Source organism: Elaeis guineensis, chromosome 14 (genome assembly GCF_000442705.2).
Source record: "Elaeis guineensis isolate ETL-2024a chromosome 14, EG11, whole genome shotgun sequence".
NCBI lineage: Eukaryota > Viridiplantae > Streptophyta > Magnoliopsida > Arecales > Arecaceae > Elaeis > Elaeis guineensis.
This window is the reverse complement of record NC_026006.2, coordinates 61,626,733-61,645,933: the sequence shown is the minus strand read 5'-3', so window position 1 is coordinate 61,645,933 and position 19,201 is coordinate 61,626,733. Positions and strand designations below refer to the sequence as shown.

At 41.5% G+C, this 19,201-nt stretch overlaps 2 protein-coding genes and 1 long non-coding RNA gene across 3 annotated transcripts; 1 reads left to right on the top strand and 2 right to left on the bottom strand.

Annotated features, from left to right (window-relative positions):
- Window positions 1-546: 546 nt before the first annotated feature.
- Window positions 547-1,984, bottom strand: LOC140853837 (uncharacterized). The gene is made up of 2 exons (XR_012136986.1): window positions 856-1,984; window positions 547-753 (listed from the first exon to the last, which is right to left on the bottom strand). It is a non-coding gene; the product is annotated as an uncharacterized lncRNA (long non-coding RNA).
- Window positions 1,985-7,560: 5,576 nt separating this feature from the next.
- LOC105057304 (uncharacterized) lies at window positions 7,561-11,836 on the top strand. Its single transcript, XM_010939886.4, has 3 exons — window positions 7,561-7,761; window positions 7,908-8,076; window positions 11,488-11,836. Exons 1-3 carry the CDS (start codon window positions 7,702-7,704, stop codon window positions 11,682-11,684), a joined length of 426 nt encoding a protein of 141 aa, XP_010938188.1. The 5' UTR covers window positions 7,561-7,701; the 3' UTR covers window positions 11,685-11,836.
- Window positions 11,837-17,277: 5,441 nt separating this feature from the next.
- On the bottom strand, window positions 17,278-18,926 carry LOC105057305 (galactinol synthase 2). Its single transcript, XM_010939887.4, has 4 exons — window positions 18,462-18,926; window positions 18,030-18,353; window positions 17,802-17,936; window positions 17,278-17,707 (listed from the first exon to the last, which is right to left on the bottom strand). Exons 1-4 carry the CDS (start codon window positions 18,795-18,797, stop codon window positions 17,489-17,491), a joined length of 1,014 nt encoding a protein of 337 aa, XP_010938189.1. The 5' UTR covers window positions 18,798-18,926; the 3' UTR covers window positions 17,278-17,488.
- Between the last annotated feature and the right edge of the window lie 275 nt (window positions 18,927-19,201).

Below are 19,201 nucleotides of genomic sequence, written 5' to 3'. Positions count from 1 at the left end.
TCATACTTTTGGAATCAAATCACAGGTGATTGGACCGGTATTATCCGATTTTAGCTAGTTTACTTCTCTTTGGCTTGTTCAGATTGGCCTTCTGATGATGTTGACCCTTTGAGGTCAGTTTTTTAAGAGATCGTCTCTCTGATGACATAGATTTTAAATCATCGTTGTGATCTTGGACCGACCTCCACTCTAACTTAAGTGTTTGAAGATCTATTGTTCAAAAAGAACAATACAGGAAAATAAATAAGGTATGAAGTTTTTTACCATGAGAGTTATGAGCTCTGTTTGGGATCTTTTAGATTTTGCTTGACTTCGGTTATTTATCTCAATTTGGACTTATTTTTGCTTCAGATTGACTTGTATTTTGGATCTGCATGATCTCACCTCGGATCTACAGATTTACCTCGAACTTGCATGCTTTTACCTTAGATCTACAGATTTTAGCTCGAATATGTAGATTTTTACCTTGAATTTGTATGCTTTGACCTCGAATTGGTTCGATCTCAGCTCAATTGGATCCCGATTATGACTTCAGAAGCATGGAAATTGTTTTTGAAGTTTTCATGAATGGTCTCAGCATCGTCTCAGCTGTTATATCAGTAGAAAGCTAAAAATATGAAATAAAAAGTAAGCTAATAAACTCAAACCATAGAGGGTGGATACGAGGAATAGGGCGAGCTCTTCGTTATCCTGAACAAGGACTTTGTCTCCGACATCTTTTCAATTGCTAGCTCCAGACTCAGTGGGTCCGACCTTCGATGTTATAAACCATGTTATGGTAAGAAGGCCTGTTGAGAAAAAGTTTGGCCACCACCTGTGATCCTGAAGCCAAGAAATATGTGAATGATGCCCAACCTCACTTGCTCCACTTTTGCATCTAGTCTGGAGCTCTCGTTGTTCCATGCACTTCTAAGTGTAGAGGCGGTGGCGGTGAGATTAGCGGCATCGGAGGTTGCCACGATGTCGACATGCAGGAGGCCTCAGAGTCGCATGCGGGGTCTGGGATCCTGATCGGACTTGCCTTGGCTGGACAAGTAGGAGCAAGGTCCTTGGTGCCGTGGGATGCCGAGCTTGCCTGCAGGGTGGACCACTGGAGGATGTCATCAACTCAAGCGGAAGCGTTAGGCCCATAGATAATTTCGGTAGGGAAAGGCTCTGGGGCTGCGAGCGGAGAAGCTCGAATCCTCAGATGATTCGGTGAGCTTGGCGCCAATGGGGGTAGGTGCGAGCAGAGAGATTCATCCACAATGAATCGGAGACAGGGTTCAAGCCTTCCTTTTCCTGGGGGATCGCGATCCAGCCACCACACGGTTGTCAACTCAAAGGTGTGAGCGGGGAAAGCTTGGAATCCCAGATCTCCATGAGGTCGATGCCGACAGAGGAGAGGCGCGAGCAAGGGGACACCTCAGAAATCCGGACCTCAGCCAGGTCGGAGGTGTGTGCAAAGAAGACCTTTTGGCCGTGGCCTCGGAAGCTCGGATCCGGCGAGGTCGGAAGGGCTGGAATCGTTGATTGGAGGTGCAAGAGAGCTCGGATCTGGAAGATCTCGAGGTGGTTGCTTATCTGGTCTTGAAATTGCTGGAGAAGCATGTAGGAGGCGTTGGTCTGTTTCACGGCCATATGCTCTAATGAAGCTAGAGCTCGGGCAGAGCCGGTGTTGCTAGACGCCGGATACTGGGGAGGCGGCGATGCTGGCCCCGGGCAGCAGGTGCCCAATTCCCCATTCTTCGGTGGCTTTTCTAATCCGCGGGGAAAATAAGGCAGCCCCCCTTCCTTTCTCTTCTTCTTCTTCTTCTTTCTTCCTCTTCTTCTTCTTCCTTCTTCTTCTTCTTCTTCTTCTTCTTCTTCTTCTTTTTTTTTTTTTTTTTTTTTTTTTTTTTTTTTTTTTTACTCAGATGTACTGCTCATGGACCTATTTCGAGATAACTGAAGGCTCTTGGCACCGCCTCCTCCTTTTGTCTCTCTCATCTCCTTCTTGTTTCATCTTAGGTGCTGGTTCTATAAGAAAAAAAATAAATAAAATAATTGATGAAGGTCAAAGAGTTTTTTATCACGAGAATCATGAAAGTTTCTCTCTCTTTTTTTTTTTTTTTTTTTATGTGTGTGGAGGGAGTTTGGTGCCTCCATGAGAAGATTTTCGAACCGGTCAAGCTCGATGCCAGAGGCACGTGGGCACGCTGGATAAATTGGGACAAAGAAATCTAGCAAGCTTAAGTAGCTCTGTCCCCTTTGTTCAAGAACATGGACTAGTCCGATTGCATATTTGATTGTGAAAAAAACTTCGATCTACCTCTATTTAGGAACAAGGGCCTTCAACCTCGTTTAAGAATGAGGTTCAGCTTGAAGTTGACGTCCGTGTTTAAGAATAGAGGCCTTCACCTACTGAAGAGCAGGTCGGCATGGAGTTGACATCCATTTTTAAAAATAGGGGCCTTCACCTACTGAAGAGCAGATCAGCATGGAGTTGACACCCATGTTTAAAATCAGGAGCCTTCACCCTCATTTAAGAATAAGGTTAACCTCCTGTTTAAGAATTGAAGGCCTTCAAAATTGGATGGCTTTTTGCCCGTGTGGAGGCCTCAGATCCATCCATAAGTGACCTCGACGCTGTTTATGGGTATAACATACGCATGGGAGAGTCCATGGATCAGACGAGGCTCGCTGCCGTTAGGGGCGTTGGATGAGTAAGGTGACCTCAGACCCTTGGATCCAAGGTGAGTTTGGTGCGGATGGAGGCGAGGCATGAGTAGGTCAATCTTTGGGCGGAGTAGCGAAGTAGCAGCAAAGATAGAGCTTGTCGCCGCTCGATACTTCTGCATTGCCTTAGCCCATGTCTGATAAACATGCAAAAACTATTTTATTATTATTTTTTTTGAGGGGTCTTCTTAAATAACCCATTGGCTAGGACTCTCGTGCATGATTAGCCTCGGGCACAAGTGCCTCCCATAATTCTTTGATCCCGAGAGAGCGAATAAGGAGCTTCGGCTGGCTATAAGGCTAGCTCCTGTTCTTGAAGCTCTCAAACTGGCTTTCGTCCAGCATAATTGGAGACGTTGCAGATGAGCTTGCAAAAGAATTAAGGTTTTGCTTCTCTAGATCTGACAATTGTCTCCTTCTTTCTTATTTGAATCCTGTCAAAAATTCAAATTTAAAATTCGAACACAGATTAGAAAGCAAAAAATAATTTGAGAATCAAGAGATTTCTGTAATCTCCTTCCCTATTTTATTGATTCTCCCATTTTCGTTACAAGTAGGTGGCGAGCACTGCACCATAAAGATCGGGGTTGGCATAGGTGTGGAGCAAGATGCGTCTCCCGCCATACGTCATTGTTGCACTGCATCGTTTGGATCACAACGGTCCAGATGTATACTTGCTGGATCAGCGCATTAAACTGATCCACACTTATCTCCATGGTTGGTAGAGATGGCGGTGCTGGTGGTGATGGCGACACAGGGCCTCGCTACCGGCACGAGCTCTCTTATTTCTAGAAGTGGTGTCATTGGAATATCATGAAGAAACTGTGTGGCATCATCTCATACTCACTTGGCTTTCTGAAAAATGGGCCTGAGTCCTCCTTTATGTGGAGGGATTAGTTGTTGTGATGCTGGTGCATGATTTTCTCTGACACTAGCGACAGTTCGAGGGGTAGCAGATTGCCTCGATTGTTTAATGGTAGTTTTCATTGGTAGCATGCTGTGAAAGTATATCCTTTCTCTATCTATTACTGCTCAATTCGGTTGAGATCGGAGAGAAGGCAGTTGAGCTTCGCATAGGGATGATGATGCTAAATTAACCTGCAAAATAAGTCCAAATCGAAGATTTTCGCTCCGACGTAGGGCTGGAAGTAGGCTCGGGCTGACCCGAGGCCCATCGGGCCGGGCCTGCTTTGGGTCGGGGTTTGGGCTCAACCCGAAATCATTTGGACTGGGTTCGGGTCAAAAAATAAGGCCTGTTTTATTTTCGAACCGGGCTCGGGCAGACTTTTGGCCCGGTCCAGGCCCAAGCTCGAATTTGGGCCCGATCAAAGTCTGATCAAAGTAGCCCACATGCTCTTAGATTTGTCCTGCTCCTACTTGATCGTCAAAGCAGCCCATTGGCCGTTCCCAAGTCGTGAAGCCGGCAAGCTCCCGTCTCCTTCCACCACCTCCCCCAAGCCCCCATCTCTTGATCTGCTCTGACTTTCGTCGGTCGCCGCTCAGCCACCTCCTTCTTTCTCATCGCATTGCTCGACCTCTTGAACATGGGAGGAGTTGCAGGTGGTGGTGCCACCGTCACCATTCTTCGTTTCCTCCGGAGGAGAGGCATTGCCGGGCTTAATCCATCGAGCAGTGAAACAGCAGAGGAGAATCGAGAAAAGCACGACGGGCTAGAGAAAGGCACCTAAGGTGGTGGTTTTTCTCCGAGAGGCTTCATCGGAAGAGGGATGGCCTTCGGAGCCTCCTCGAGATATCCAGTTCTTCTTCTTCATGAGTGGCTGGAGAAAGGCAAGACATCGAGTGGGCCGGAGAGTGCCCACCGCTCGATCGGCTCGATGAGGATGAAACCCCCATCGAGCGGCCCTGACATGGCCATCGAGAGATAGAGGATGGCAAAGAAGGAACCAGAGCTCCAGAACACGACGGCATGTGATCGGATGTCGACGATGGCCTGTGATCGGGAGGCGACGGTGGCAGAGCCTTCATAGACTGGGAGGGGGTGGAGTTGGTAGAGGAGGTGTCACCGTGCCGAAGAGGGTCTTGAACATGGTCTCAGCCACAGCACCAGAGGATGAGGCGAAGAAGGGGAGGGAGTAGGCGAGCGTGGGCTTTGGGTTGAACAAAACTCGGGCCGGCCCAAAGGTCTTCGAGCCGATCGAAAGGTCTTCGGGCCGAGCTCGGGCCTAAGCTCAGACCGGGCTCGGTCCGAGATTTTTATATATTCATCGGGTCTAAGCCCAGCCCGAAACTCGAAAATTATTTTCGGACCGAGCTTGGGTAGGGGTAGGGCCCGACCAGCTCAATCCAGTTCCACTCCTATTCTGACGAGGACCCTCCGATGCTTAAGTCAGATTCAGAGAGCAATAGAAGCAGCAATGAGTTCTCTGAGAGGGATTGCTCGGCTAATCTTGATCCTCGAGGCTTTGGTTGCTTATATAGGAGGTTGTCAAATAGTTGGTCACACAGTTATATGAAGATTGTGAGATTTTGAGATTGCAGGGCCGTTGAGCTTGCCATTATAGGTGAGATATTTCAGCCTCTAGTCGCTTTCATGGAGTGAGAAGGTAGTTACTGGCAATATAATGAGTAGAGCATTTGAATATCCTCATTGAATATCCTCAAAGATCGTGCCTGACCTTTTGACCTTCTTGAGTTAGGTGAGTGATATCACCTCATAGTACAGGAGGGTCCCACCTATTAATTACATAGGCTATCAATCACGAACTGAGAGGGTAGAGAAATTTTAGCCTTCATATGTTCTCATGTGGGAGTATTTATTGTTTTTGATTTTTTCTACATGGTGTGGATATTTGCCATGGCATAAAGATGGCTAAGTATAGAATATCTCAGTTTGATATGAAAATGATCAAGTATACCTCAGCTCAGTATAAATGAGGTTTAAGATAGCTCTTATCAGCATAAATGATGCTCAGGATAGCTTATCTTAGTATAGATATAGCTCAGGATAACACAACTCATATCAGGATAGTTCATCTCAATATAAATATAGTTCTTCACAACAAGCATATAGCTCAATATGTCTTTTCACAGCAAATATATAGTTCGATATACTTCCTAAATATGAAACTGAGATATTTATGGTATCACCGTAACACATATGTTTTCCTCTCCATGGCATCAAGAACTTGGATGAAATGGTACTTCAAAAAAATACGTAACAACGTCAATTTATATTACACTCTATTTCTTACACCCCTCGCCCCCCGGCCCGGGAAAAAAAAAGTATTAATAGAATTCACTCTTCCAAACGGATGAAAGTAATGGATGTGAATGTTTTGGTAGTACTTGGTTGTACCGCCACTTCCAGGGCTTTCTGAGATATCGGACGCGGTCTCAAGCGGCACAGCCGAAGAAGTCACTAAATTCGATGGTTTGACGCTTCGACCGGCCACTAAATGAACTTAGAAAGGGCTGGCTATTAGGGTTGGTTCTCCAATGAGGCGGTCACTTGCCGGTTAATTTTGGATACAAAGGAAAGAGAGGTTGTTTGATAACCATCTGCATAAGTTCATAGGTCGTAATTCTGGGCTCTTTTCTTCTAAAAGATTGGGCAAGAACCGCCGCGGATTCGATCATGTTGAAGACACAAGCTTAATTCAATATGCTGGCAGTTTAACGTTCCAGCTTCTTTGTGATGCAGTTTTTCTTCTGCTCCTTTCGTCTGATACCTCTCCGTACGTTCTCCTCCCCTATCTCCTATCTCTTCCTGCTTCTCTTTCTTTCAAGGAAAGCAAGCTTGAAGGGCCTTAACAGTGAGCATGGTGGAGCTTCTGGTTGGCCTGCTGGTCCAAAGATTAACATAAAACGCAATATGAAGCTCTCAAAATAAACGATGGTAATAGGTTGGACATGAGCCGCATAAGTCATTATTCATATTTAGTTTATGCTTGCTTCAGCATAGGATATAATAGATAGAGTTAGATAGGATAGATTGAATAGGTTGGATTGGATAAAACTACAAAAGCACCAATTTTTTGTAAAAAAAAATTTAATTTTCATAAAAATTTTTAAAAAATTATATCAATAGAGTAGCATAAGGTACCATCCTACTCGAACCAACAACGATATTGAATATTAGAGGCAGTGATAGTTTTACAAACAACCACATCAACAGCAGCAGGTTGGATGACTACATTTATTGCGGATCACAGTAGATAGTGTTTGATTATTTTTTTGTTATTTTTGAAATAAAAATATGAATTTTTAAAGAATAACTATTCTCTATACTTATTTTAAATTTTTATTTAATTGAAAATCCCTTAAGTCCATTAGGAGTAAAATGCAATTAATATAGTATTATTTCGTAATCTAAAATAAGGTGCAATTATTTTTCATGATGGATCTAAAATAAGCTATTTTATGGTCTAATATAGAATAGCTTATCTCAGATAGATGGAAATAAGATGTAACCAATGTATTTTTTTGATTGAAATTGCTAAATGTGCGGAGCCCATCACTATTTTACCGTGTATTTGGAAGTATAAGATGGGATAGAATAACGAGAATAAGGATAACCAAATACTACCGTAGAGAACTCTTTGGTCGGACCTGAGCCTGCCTTCTCGGTCTTTGCAAAAATTGCATGGGTGATTCATTGTTATTGAAAAAAAAAAAAACACGCTTACCCCAGGAAAACCTATTGCCATTTAACTAAATTACGACGCATCCAAAGCTCTATCCGGGAAGTTCCATCACCTGCTATACATAAAAAATAGTATGCGGACACATCCGATCGGCCCTTAGTGCATCCACGGTACTAAACACGGACGGCAGATCCTGCATCCTCATAAAGCTTCTATGAGTAGCTACAAATTTGGTGCTTTCGGAACTGGGCCTTGGGGTGAAATTGGGAGCGGGATCGAGAGCGGTAATCTGTATCTTTCCTCCTCGTATCTCAGTTTCTTTTTTCTCCTATCTGGAAGAAAATTGCTACCGTCAAATTTTTCTTAAAAAATAGAACGAAAATTCGATCTCGTCTTCGCAATGGCGGCGATCTACAGTCTCTTCATCATCAACAAATCCGGCGGTCTCATATTCTACAAGGTAAATTAAAACCCTAAGTCCACCAAAGTTGGTTTTTTCTTTGATAATAGTCCTGGATTTTTGCTTTCTTATTGTAAGAATTGTTGATTCCATAAATTTTGAGCAAAAAAGTTGGGCTTTTTAATTGATTTTTGGGGTGCTGAAAGGATTATGGATCGGCTGGGCGGATGGACACGAATGATAGCTTGAGGCTGGCGAGCTTGTGGCACTCGATGCATGCGATCTCGCAGCAGCTATCCCCCACCCTCGGATGCAACGGGATTGAGCTCCTCCAGGCCGACACCTTCGATCTCCACTGCTTCCAATCCCTCACTGGTATCAACTCGACGCATCTCTATGATCTGCTTCCAATTTGATTAGATTGCAGAGGTTGATGTATGATAGGTGACTAGAAAAAGGCAGATTTAGGTGACCGTTAACTTGGTTTTATTTTTTTCGGAAAATGTTGTGCTTAATGTTTGAGAGGAAACTTGGGAACTATGGATTTGAGTTGCCAGTATAGATTAGTATGCAATTTGATATGCTTTGTGAGCTAAATGTTGGAGAGAGGGCTTGGAAATCATGAAATTTAATATACCCGTTTGGGTTGGTTTTTCACTTTGATTGGTTTTCTAGACTAATCATCAAATTTTTTAGCTACCTATTTAGGTCAAGAAGCGGAGTTAGTAGGTTATGATGGGAGGAGAATGTCAAAGATCTTTGAAGGGAATTCTATCATTTGAATGTCTTGCACTTGAGGGGTTTATTTGAAGAAAAGGACTTGGTCTTGAAAAATAGACAGTCTCTGGAATGTCATTATTGATTAAGTGGGCAATAACATGAAGTATTGATTCAATTCATCAAGCCAAACACTGAAACCATTCTCTTTCCATTTTCAAGCACATGCAATTTTTTATTTCTTTTACATTTTTATCACTTTTTTTTGGCAAGAACTACTCATTTCTTAGACTTAATTCCAGTGGTACGTATTTGATGAAAGGCTAGATATTGAATTGACATGTTTATATATGTCTCTGTTCATCTGTTTGATCTAAACAGGTACCTGTTGGATTGCCATGTTGCAGTAAGCCAAACAACACAAAGCAAAGGCAAAAAGAAATATGATAGTCTGTTTACATATTGGTGTTCATAATGAAGGTTTATTAATGACAGACTAAAGGTTCATGCATTTATAAAATTATGATGCCATATTGCAGCAATCGACAAACCCATGAAAGAAAAGGAGAATATTATAAGCCAGTTGCATGGGTGAGTAGAAACTACTGGATGTCATTTATTAGGCCCGTGGTTGATTCCATGATATTTTTAGGAAAAATATCAATTGACTAGGTTCTGTTGTTTCATTTTGGTGGAAATTAAATAACCTTTAAACCCTTTCTGTTTGTGGTAGCACGAAAATTTTGATGTGTTGAGTAGACAACAAATACTTGCTTTGTCTCAGTGCACAAAAGTGATTTGACTGGTCAGAAAAGTGACAATTTGAGTCTGATTAATTCAAGAAAATAGTGGTTTTGCTTGTAAAGCCAGCTGTATAGTTTCCTAATTTCCTTCATTGTATCTGTGAAAATTTTGATGCACAGCATTGAGTCAATGTAAGTATTCTAACACCCCCAGCCTGAGAGAGAGGGAGGAAAAGCAAAAAAAAAAAAAAAAAAAGAGTGGACTCTCTGATACTAATTATTATGTTCAAGCTGTGTTTTAACATCATGCATTAATTTACTAGTAGCAATCTGGAGGTTGTTGCATAATACCATGACTTCTATGTAACAGCACTGCAACTTTGGCATTTCAATTTTTCCTACTGCTTCTAATTTTCCACTGATAACTCTCACCAATCTATAATTATATTGCTTGCAGCCATTCCTCCTATATGTTACTTGATTTCTTCAATAGATTCTTTCTTTCATTCTCACCTACATCTTAGACAGACATATAGTAAATTAATAAGTTCCTCACAAAGTAGAAGATTTTAAAGAGATTGTAGTTTCTTAAATTGTTGAATCACATGGTTGTCATAATCTAAATTCAAAGAATAACATCTTCCATTTCCATGAGCATGATTTTGCAAGCAACCACAAATGCAGTTTGATATTATCTAGAACTATTTTTGTTGTGTAAATCCATATCAATTGAGGAAAGGTAAAGCCTAGAATGTCTATCACAATGGTTTTTTTTCATACTACATTGTTCATATTACAACCCTTCCCTGTCCGAAGCCACCTAAGATAATAATTTTATGGAGGACAATGGTAGACATTTTCTGCAGTCAGTCTTCACAATTTGTCAGTGATTAGACCAACCGAAGTCCTAGAACGCTATTATGACATGCTTTGAAGAAAATCAGATATTGATAGTTAGATTTCATGTATTTTGGTTGAGAGCTTTTCATCTAGGCTTTCTTATCTGGAAGCTGAGTGACAATGAACTTGATATCTGCAGGATTCTGTTCATATTAGTCTTTTGCCCCTATGTTAATTGTGTGTCGCCACCATATGGAGTGTGAAGGAGAATAATTGCTTCATGCACCTGTGACCGCTACTTGACCTGCCAGTTCCTCATGGCTTGTCTTCTATAGTCCTTTTTCTGTTTCTTTCAGTTCCTTGTCTGCAAGCAGGAATTGTTGTCCACCTAGGGCTTGTTTGGATGTCTAAGCCCAAAATCCTATAGGATTCATGGGCTTGGACTAGTACAGCTAGAAAAAAGAAGCCCGGGCTAGGCTTATGTTCCCATAGGGAGAAAAAAATTGATCTGCTGAGATCATTTTTTTTCTCCCTATGGGATTTTGGCCAGTTTATATACAAGATAGTTTTAGATGGTTGTTCAATGTTTTTTGATGATTGTATTGGCCCAATCTACGAATCTGGTGGGATTTTGGGCCCAACTATTCAAACAGGCCCAAAAAAGGTCGATAGCTCAAGTACAATATTTATTTTTAAACTTGAGGGTTAATTGAGGCCTAACTAAGCTTTCAAATGGGCAGAGCAAGACCCGGGCACAGGTTAAATTCTACAACAGCACCTGAACCTTTGTGATTTTGTTTCCACCTTATCATGTAAAAAAGGATTCTTTAACAGTGCAACCACAAAAATTCCAACAATAATTTTGCCGCTGACTATATGCACAAATATTGACCTGCAAAGAAACATAATATAAAGCTCTCCATCCCAAAATGAGAACATACATGCCTCAATTCAAAAGTATAAGCTGGACAGAACAGGAGTAAAAGTAAATTCTCCAAAGCAGATAGGCATACTTTTTGGTAAAAGTAAATTCTCCAAAGCGAATAGGCATACTTTTTTTTTAGTACCACTTCTATGGTCCTGGAGAATGCTTGATACCTGAGCCCTGCCCTTTAAATTTTCAAGGATCCTGATGGGATTTTAGATATAATCTATTTGCCACCAACGCTATCTTTATAACATTCATATTTGTGGAGTTCGAGGGAAGCTTACATTACTAGCTTACAGGACTTCTTCTAAATGGCTTTTTAACTGACCATCATTTTTAGTGTGCCTATATTTTAGCCTAAATGTACGGTATGTTTTATGTCATCCCCATGTTTCCACTTCCATAACCAAATATAATGTCTTCAAAATTCAACGATATAATCCTTTGTAACTGTTTTTATGGGTCTTGTATCTCTTTTAATTATCAATAGAAATTTTAAATCATATTGATATGTTGAATTTTTCTTTTCTTTTTTTTTTTTCAATCAACATGTGACAGGTACAAAATTTTTTGTTGTTTGCGAGCCTGGCGCACAACACATGGAAGGTCTGCTAAAAGTTATCTATGAGTTGTACACGGATTATGTTCTGAAGAACCCTTTCTATGAAATGGAGATGCCAATCCGTTGTGAACTTTTTGATATGAACCTTTCTCAAGCAATCCAGAAAGACCGTGTTTCTCTGTTTGGGCGTTGAAAAAGAAGCCCTGGCTTTAGTCTTTTAGTTGTTGGTTTCCCAAACTTTTTCATTCAAGTTTGTTAATGTGGATAATTGTATTGTTAATCAATATGAATGAATCTGAGCACTTCTTGTTTGGTGAAAGAAAGATGCGCCTCAAATTTTCAAAATTCTCAAGATTTGGATCAGTTAATTATTTTTAATCCTGTTCTGTCCAGCTTATACTTTTGAATTGAGGCATGTATCTTCTCATTTTGGGATGGAGAGCTTTATATTATGTTTCTTTGCAGGTCAATATTTGTGCATGTAGTCAGCGGCAAAATTATTGTTGGAATTTTTGTGGTTGCTTGTAAAGAATCCTTTTTTGCATGATAAGGTGGAAACAAAATCATAAAGATTCAGGTGCTCTTGTAGAATTTAACCTGTGCCCGGCTTTTGCTCTGCCCATTTGAAAGCTTAGTTAGGCCTCAGTTAACCCACTGAATTGTTTTGCAAGGTTTTTCAGTAAAAATTGCACATTTAAAACCTATTTTAGTTTTCTTGCAGGTCTACCGACATTCATGAAGCAAGTTGGATACATCATTATGTGGAGTCAGAGAAATTTGGTCCCATCAAGATCTACCATCAGGTTGTGGCATGACATTCACCAATTATGTAGTAGTAAAACTTAATTAAACTTAAATATATAGCACCCAAGTAGCATCCTCCATCTTAGACAAGCTAATATCTGGTAGTATCCAAAATGTTCTTTGATCTCATGCTTTTTGATGGTTGGGGTGGGGGGGGGGGTGTAGTGTGGAGGGGAAGAGTGAGGAATGGCCCATAACATGGCCTCTGCCATGGCCCCGGCCCATGCTTCCATCACATTCTATGTCATCATTCTTTGCGCATGTTGAGAAGTGATGTCATACACTCAAGTACCAGGCGGAAAACTCCAAGTTTTGAAGACTGTAAAGGATGTCCCAGATTTTTTTTTTTTTTTTTTTCTTTGGTACATGAATGGATTATGAGAACAGAAAGGGGAAAGTTTACACAGACCGGTAACACCAACAGAAACAGAAAATTTACTCTACAGAGAAATAAAAAAGCCTGTTAACAAGCATGAAAAGCAACTCCATACACATCTACGTAAAGGATGTAGGTAACCTAAAATGGATGGCATCTGCTCATGGTATGCATACATAAGCAGCAAGCCAGTTAGCCGTTCCCATCTCTCATTATGTGAGAAAATCTGAAATGCATGAGACACAGATTTCCAAACTGAGATGTCCTTAAGCAAGGGGCATAAAGGATGTCCTAGATAATATGTATATGCTTATATGTATGTATATCATGAGCAGGTTGAACCATGTTTAATAGCTAAGAAAGAGTGGAGTTTTAGCAGGCTAGCACCATTTTGTTTTAAAAACCCGAATCATGCATCTGCCTACCGATCCAATTTGGTGCACTCTAAATCAGCTAATTCAACACTGTTAAGTAAATCATACTGCTGCCACTAAACATCGGTAGAAACCTCAGTGTGATACCAAGTAAATCGCATCTTGCTCCCGATGAAAGTTGATTCTGTAAATAAGTCCTTTTAGCAGAGTTTGTCCGATAAAAGATCTTCCAATATTTAAGTCAACTGAAATTAAAGGAACAGTAAAAAAAAAAAAAAAAGAGAACCATTGAAGTTAGAGCAAATTATCAGTTAGTCAAAATTTACTCCCTCTTGCCTCTCTTTTTATAGAGATAAAGTTTACTATTACTCTATAATCTCATCCCTTAGAGTGTGGGAACGTAGGATTTAATGAATTAAATATAGGTTTTAATGGGCATTTAATTAGACGCACGATTTTTCAATTACAAATAGTTAATGTGCCCTTCATACATGGTAACTGCCTTTACGATCCTTGATCTTCTGGATCATTGATTATAGTTTCTTAGATAATAATAGGTCGAAATTCGAGTTATTTAATAGGTTTGTTACCCATCAATTTATAACTAATCGTGCTCTTCCATTCGCCTCTAAGTGTTGCATTGTCGTTACTTATTCGAGTAAATCTACTAATGTCGAAGATTGTCAAACTTTAACCAAAATATCGGATCATGATTTAATCGAGATTGTAAATCCAAGTAGTTACCCCAACACATACTTTTGATGCTTTAAATAAATATTGACTTTTTGAATCGATCACCATCCCACAAGTAGATATACATGCCATCTCTTTTGTCAAAATGTAATAAATTGTTGTATTCCAGAAAATCATGATAAATATAAGGACTCCCTTTGCCAATACCCGCAACACTCCTCGGACTCCAACACCTTACCCGATTGTTACCATAAAACTTCCGCTATCCAAAAATTAAATGCATACTCTTTTGTGGCTAACGTTGGAGAAGACAAGTCTTCATTAAGATACAAGGACTAGTATGAATTTGGGGAGGATGAAACGGTCAGAAAGACTTCACATTTTTTTTTTTTTTTGGTAAACGTCAGAAAGGCTTCATTAAGATACGAGGACTAGTATGAATTTGGGGATGATGAAACGGTCAGACTTCAGAGGAGAACACATTTCTTGTTCCTTTTCCATTGGATAACATGTCTTATTCTCTTATTACCAAAAAAATCATGCCTTATTCTCTATTCTTTGCCCTACCCGGTCATCTTATCCACTTCAAAATTTCCGCTGACCGACCCTAACGCCGCAGACAAAGCGGATCCCAAGAGCGAGAAAGATTCCGAATATGCCGTTACCGGATGAGTCGGCCGGCGCCAGACTCGCAAGATCATGGACTCAAAAGATTACTACAAAATTAGACCGACCAAGGGAGCTTGTGGGGCCCAGGCGTGGTTGCGGAGAAAAAGCGGCAAAAGAAGCCATATTTTAATGCACTCTAGGTCTAGCTTTCGCAAGCGCGTAATCTTTTCCACGTGCCGCGCGACTGTCTGTTAGACGTCACATAGACCCGTCGGTTTTTATTATTTTTTTCTGTACGTACAAGGTTGGTGGTTTACACGCGTCCCACTGGCTTGGGTTGGTCGGCGCTACTTGTTTTTTTGCGGTTCTTTTTATTTTTGGTTGCTGTTTTTGAGTAAATCATAATTTGTTGACAATAGCAAACAAAAAAAAAAAAAAAAAGGCAGCCTCTAATGATCAAAATTTTTTATTGATTAATGACATAGCTAGAAGGTGGTGTGGTTGGTGATCGTTGCTCCCCAAATATTATACATCCCATGAATCATAGATGGACATATGGTGGAAGATTGGAAAAAATTATACTTCTCATGTGATTTAGATTGCACTGTCTGTGACTTTGGTGTAACTCATTTCTTGTGGTGAAACTAATTATTGTTAGTTATACCTTCACATAGCCTTCGCAGATGGTTTTTTTTAAATTTTTGGATGATACAAAGTGGTACAATGACCAAAAGAAAAGGAACAGGTCCGGTAACTTGCATTAGAGAATGTACGTAGTAAAAGCAAATCAAAAGAATAAAAAATAACAGAAAATGTTCCACATAAAGTTGAAGTACCATTCAGATAGAAGCGGTAAACATGAACCGCCAATAAGAAAAGCAGAAGATTTTTAGGATTAGCACTTATTGTGGAAGATTTTCGACCTCGCAAGAAAATGATTGGAGCAAACAGAAGATCACCAGAACGATGTTCCTGTAAAATAAATTCCGATCGAAATTGACTCCGACGAAAATCCTCCGATGATCAAGTCAGAAATCTGACACAACAGAAGAGAGGAAGAAAATGGGAGAGCAGAAAGTATCTTTTGGGATACACACACGAGAGTATCTGGAGGTTATCCTCTTACCTCTACTTATAAGAGAATCAATGATGATGAGTCGTACAGATCATGTCAGTTGATAAGTTGTCCTTCGCTCGTTGTGCAGCTGACAAAAAGAAGTAATATGACATAAGCTTAGTAAGCACGTAGGCGACGCATCCTGACTCGACATGTTTAGACAAAGATCATTATTAACCCTTTGGTCCGTTCGCGTGGTGGTTATCCACAGTCCGATGCCCGATCTCTTCTTGGATGTCGAAATTGGGATTCCAATAGGAGTTTCTATTATCAAAGGGAGGGCATCGGCCAAAGAGGAGGATCGGCTGATTAGCTAGAGTTCATCCATCCATCGATCGGTAGGGATAGGGATCGACACTAGAGATACGGACATCAAAAGGCTTTTAACAGGGTTCTGCTAGGAGGATTAATATTATAGCGACCAACCTCCTAGAAATAGTTAATTGTAATAGTAAAAGATCTCTGGTCTAATTAGGGGTAAAGATTGATCTTTTCTGGTTCAATACTCGGTGCCTTGAAGTTAGGGAGGGACCGACCACCATATGGTTCGATAAGGTATAGGAATGTGGCTGAGTTAGGGGAATCGTGCCGTCATTTTAGCCCAAGTCTCTTAAAAAAAGGATCGAGGTGGAAGATGAAAGGATAAAGGGTCGTTATAGCTATATTTATCGCATGGAACCGTGTGAGATATTTAAATACCTCTTATAGCAACCATTAATTGGTTTGACATGCAGTTAGCCATGAAAGAGACGGTGATAAGACATGGTGTGCGACAAATAAGCAGAGTGACACGACCGGATGACAGAGCCTTTTGGATCAACATGGGGGATTGTTAGATGTTCTTCAGCTTGAATTCCAGGCAGGGATCGAGGGGAAATATGGCATTGCCGAACCCTTATAAAGGGTATTGGTTCTGTCCGGTGGTCGATGAAGGCAGGTTCCATCGCCAAACCCCTATAGGAGGATCAGTTCTGTTCGGCAACTGATGGAAGTGAGCTCTAAGTGTAGTAAGGCATCTTCCGCTTAACAATTTTTAGCATCGTCTGTTTTCTTTTCCCATAGATGGTTCTCAAAGATATCTATTCGGTGATTCTTTTAAATCAACCGTTAACGGAATCCTGATGATATTCAAGATATCTTTCACCGAATGGGGTGAAAGATCTTTAACAATTTCCATTAACGTATCACCCCTCCAACAACACCCAAACAAATAGCAATCTGGAGCAAAAGCCAGTTGGTTGAATCACTGTCCTCTAAAACTATTTGTGACAACTTCAATCTTAAAACTAAGACACCTATTTTTTCAGTTAACCAGTTGCTGGAAGGTTCGTTTCTAACGTTTTATGCGACAACTAAGAATTGGATCCCTGGTAAAGGAAAAGAAAGGAATGGATTAAAATATCCACCAGCGATGATCACCTCCCAGATGGGGAATCATATAATCCAGAGTCCCCATAAATTATGCTGCACCCTTTCTTATCTTATTCGATCTTTACGGGGCCCATCGTGCAGCATCTCTTGATGCACGAGGACCAATCACTGATTGGTAAATCTCACAATAATCACTCCTTACGATCGATTAATTTTCCATCACTCACACTACTGTACATGGCTTGAGGCCAAAGGAAAAATGACGTTAAGAGGATTCGTACAAATCATTAACATTCATTGAGACGCAGCTCTTCCGCCAAAGTTTTAAATAAAACATCTCGAAGAAGAGCACCACGAATTCCAAAATGTTAACAAAGCGCATTCATTACCATCTTTATCCAAAAAAATTAACGAAAACCATTCATCACACCATGGAACAAAATTAGTGGTATAACTTTTTTTTTCTTTTTCTTTAATCAATCTATTACATACAGACATACTATTTATCAATTACACATATCTACAAGGACACAAGCATAAGAATAACTCTACTGATTAGTTCAAAACACATTCTATTTTTCCAAAAGAGACACAAAATGGATCTGAAAAAATAGAAAGAGAACCCTGCAACCATCTCGCACCGTTTTTCCGCATCACGCGGCCGAGGGCGCAGTGACGTAATTCACCGCCCCGGCCTCCGACAGCGCCGCCACGAGCGGCTGCTTCAACCCATCCTGCGCCACCTCCCTCGCCGGCCCCTTGTAGTCCAGCGACTCGTTGTTATAAATCTCCCACCACTTCTTGACCAGCATCTTGATATCCTCCCGGTCCATGTTCGCCTCCTTCCCAGTGTACCTCCACGGCTTCGACCCCTGCATCCCAACAAAAATCACCCGTCATCATCAGCACGAAACACAAAGCAACACTGTTAGATCTATCAGACGGTCAGGAATTCATCACACGTACCGCGGCGCAGTAGTGGACGACCTTGACCTTTTCCAGCTCCACGTTCTCCGGATGCCTCCACAGCATCGCGAGGACCAGATTGTAAACCCCAGGGATGGGCTTGTAAATGTCCTTAAAGAACATGTTCAAAAAGTCCTGCACCCAGAAAATATTTAAAAACTCGGACCAATTCACACAAAAGCCCCTCGATTTTGTCCAAAAGACGAAAAAAAAGGACTCCAGAATTACCTGTTCGGCAAAAGGGGTGGGGGGAGTGGACTTGACGGTCTTCAGAAGGGACTCGGCGGTGGCGAGGCTGGGCTCGTGGACGAACATCCCAGCGTTGAAGTAGAGCGCCGGCGGCGGACCCAGCTTGTCCTCCGGCCAGGATACCTTATCCGGGCACTGCTGGCAGTACCCGATCTGGTACTGCGGCGTGTGACTCCACGTCTTCTCGCAGAAGCAATCCATCACCGCATAGAAGTATCCACCCGGGAGATCGAAGAGATGGTCGATGTTATCATATACCTGGATATCCGCGTCCAGGTATATCATCTTCTGGTACTCCACAAACTGCACACCATGTACCGATACCTTAGATTAGACTAGAACGTTCTGTTTTTATTACGAAAATGCCAGCACGTGCCAAACGGTAGTTTCAGGGGCGGTGAGATTAATTACCTCCCAGATACGGAGCTTGGAGTAGTTGATAACGTAGTACGCCATGGCGAACTGGGTCTGGTTCTCGGGAGGGTAGACGGGCTCGATCTCGCGGACGAGGCAGCCCTGAGAGCGGAGGATCCGGCGGTGGTCCTCCGGCACGTCGGGCAGCACCGCCACCACCAGTGGGTACGCCGACCTCACCTTCCTCAAACCCTTGGCCAGCCCTACCACGCCCTTCCAATAATCCCCGTCACCGGCGAGGAACGTCACGTACGCTCTCCTACCCTTCGGCGCCGGGGCCGGCTTTCCATATCCGCAGACCATCGCCGCCTTCTTGAGGATCGCTGCCGCCATCGCAAGAAACGAACGAAGAAAACTAAAGAAATGAGGAGAAGGAGACTGGGGAAGAACGAAGAGAAGAGAAAAAGCGTGAATGCTTTAGTAGAACGGAGTAGAGATGGTAAAATCTCGAAGGGAACGGAGTACTTTTGATTGCTTTCGAAGTGGGGGATTGGGGGGCTATAAATAGGTGCGGGGAGGAGGCGCGGGTGGCCCCCATCGGTGAGACGGAGCTCTTCTCCCAAATAGTACAAAAAAAAAAAAAAATTTATTTACACAGATAATTTAAAATCTAATTTTTTTATCAAAATAATATAAAAAAAAATATTATTTTGAATGACATTTTCTCCCTTCCATTTTTTTTTTTCACGATAGCATCGTTTGAAAAAAAAAAAAAAACCATTTAAAATGACGTTTTT

Coding starts and splice junctions, on each gene's coding strand:
- LOC105057304 (XM_010939886.4), top strand. CDS start 7,702: ATGGCGGCGATCTACAGTCTCTTCATCATCAACAAATCCGGCGGTCTC. Junction 7,762..7,907: donor GCGGTCTCATATTCTACAAG/GTAAATTAAAAC, acceptor GGGTGCTGAAAG/GATTATGGATCGGCTGGGCG. Junction 8,077..11,487: donor CTGCTTCCAATCCCTCACTG/GTATCAACTCGA, acceptor AACATGTGACAG/GTACAAAATTTTTTGTTGTT.
- LOC105057305 (XM_010939887.4), bottom strand. CDS start 18,797: ATGGCGGCAGCGATCCTCAAGAAGGCGGCGATGGTCTGCGGATATGGA. Junction 18,354..18,461: donor CCAAGCTCCGTATCTGGGAG/GTAATTAATCTC, acceptor CATGGTGTGCAG/TTTGTGGAGTACCAGAAGAT. Junction 17,937..18,029: donor CCACCCCTTTTGCCGAACAG/GTAATTCTGGAG, acceptor TTCTGGGTGCAG/GACTTTTTGAACATGTTCTT.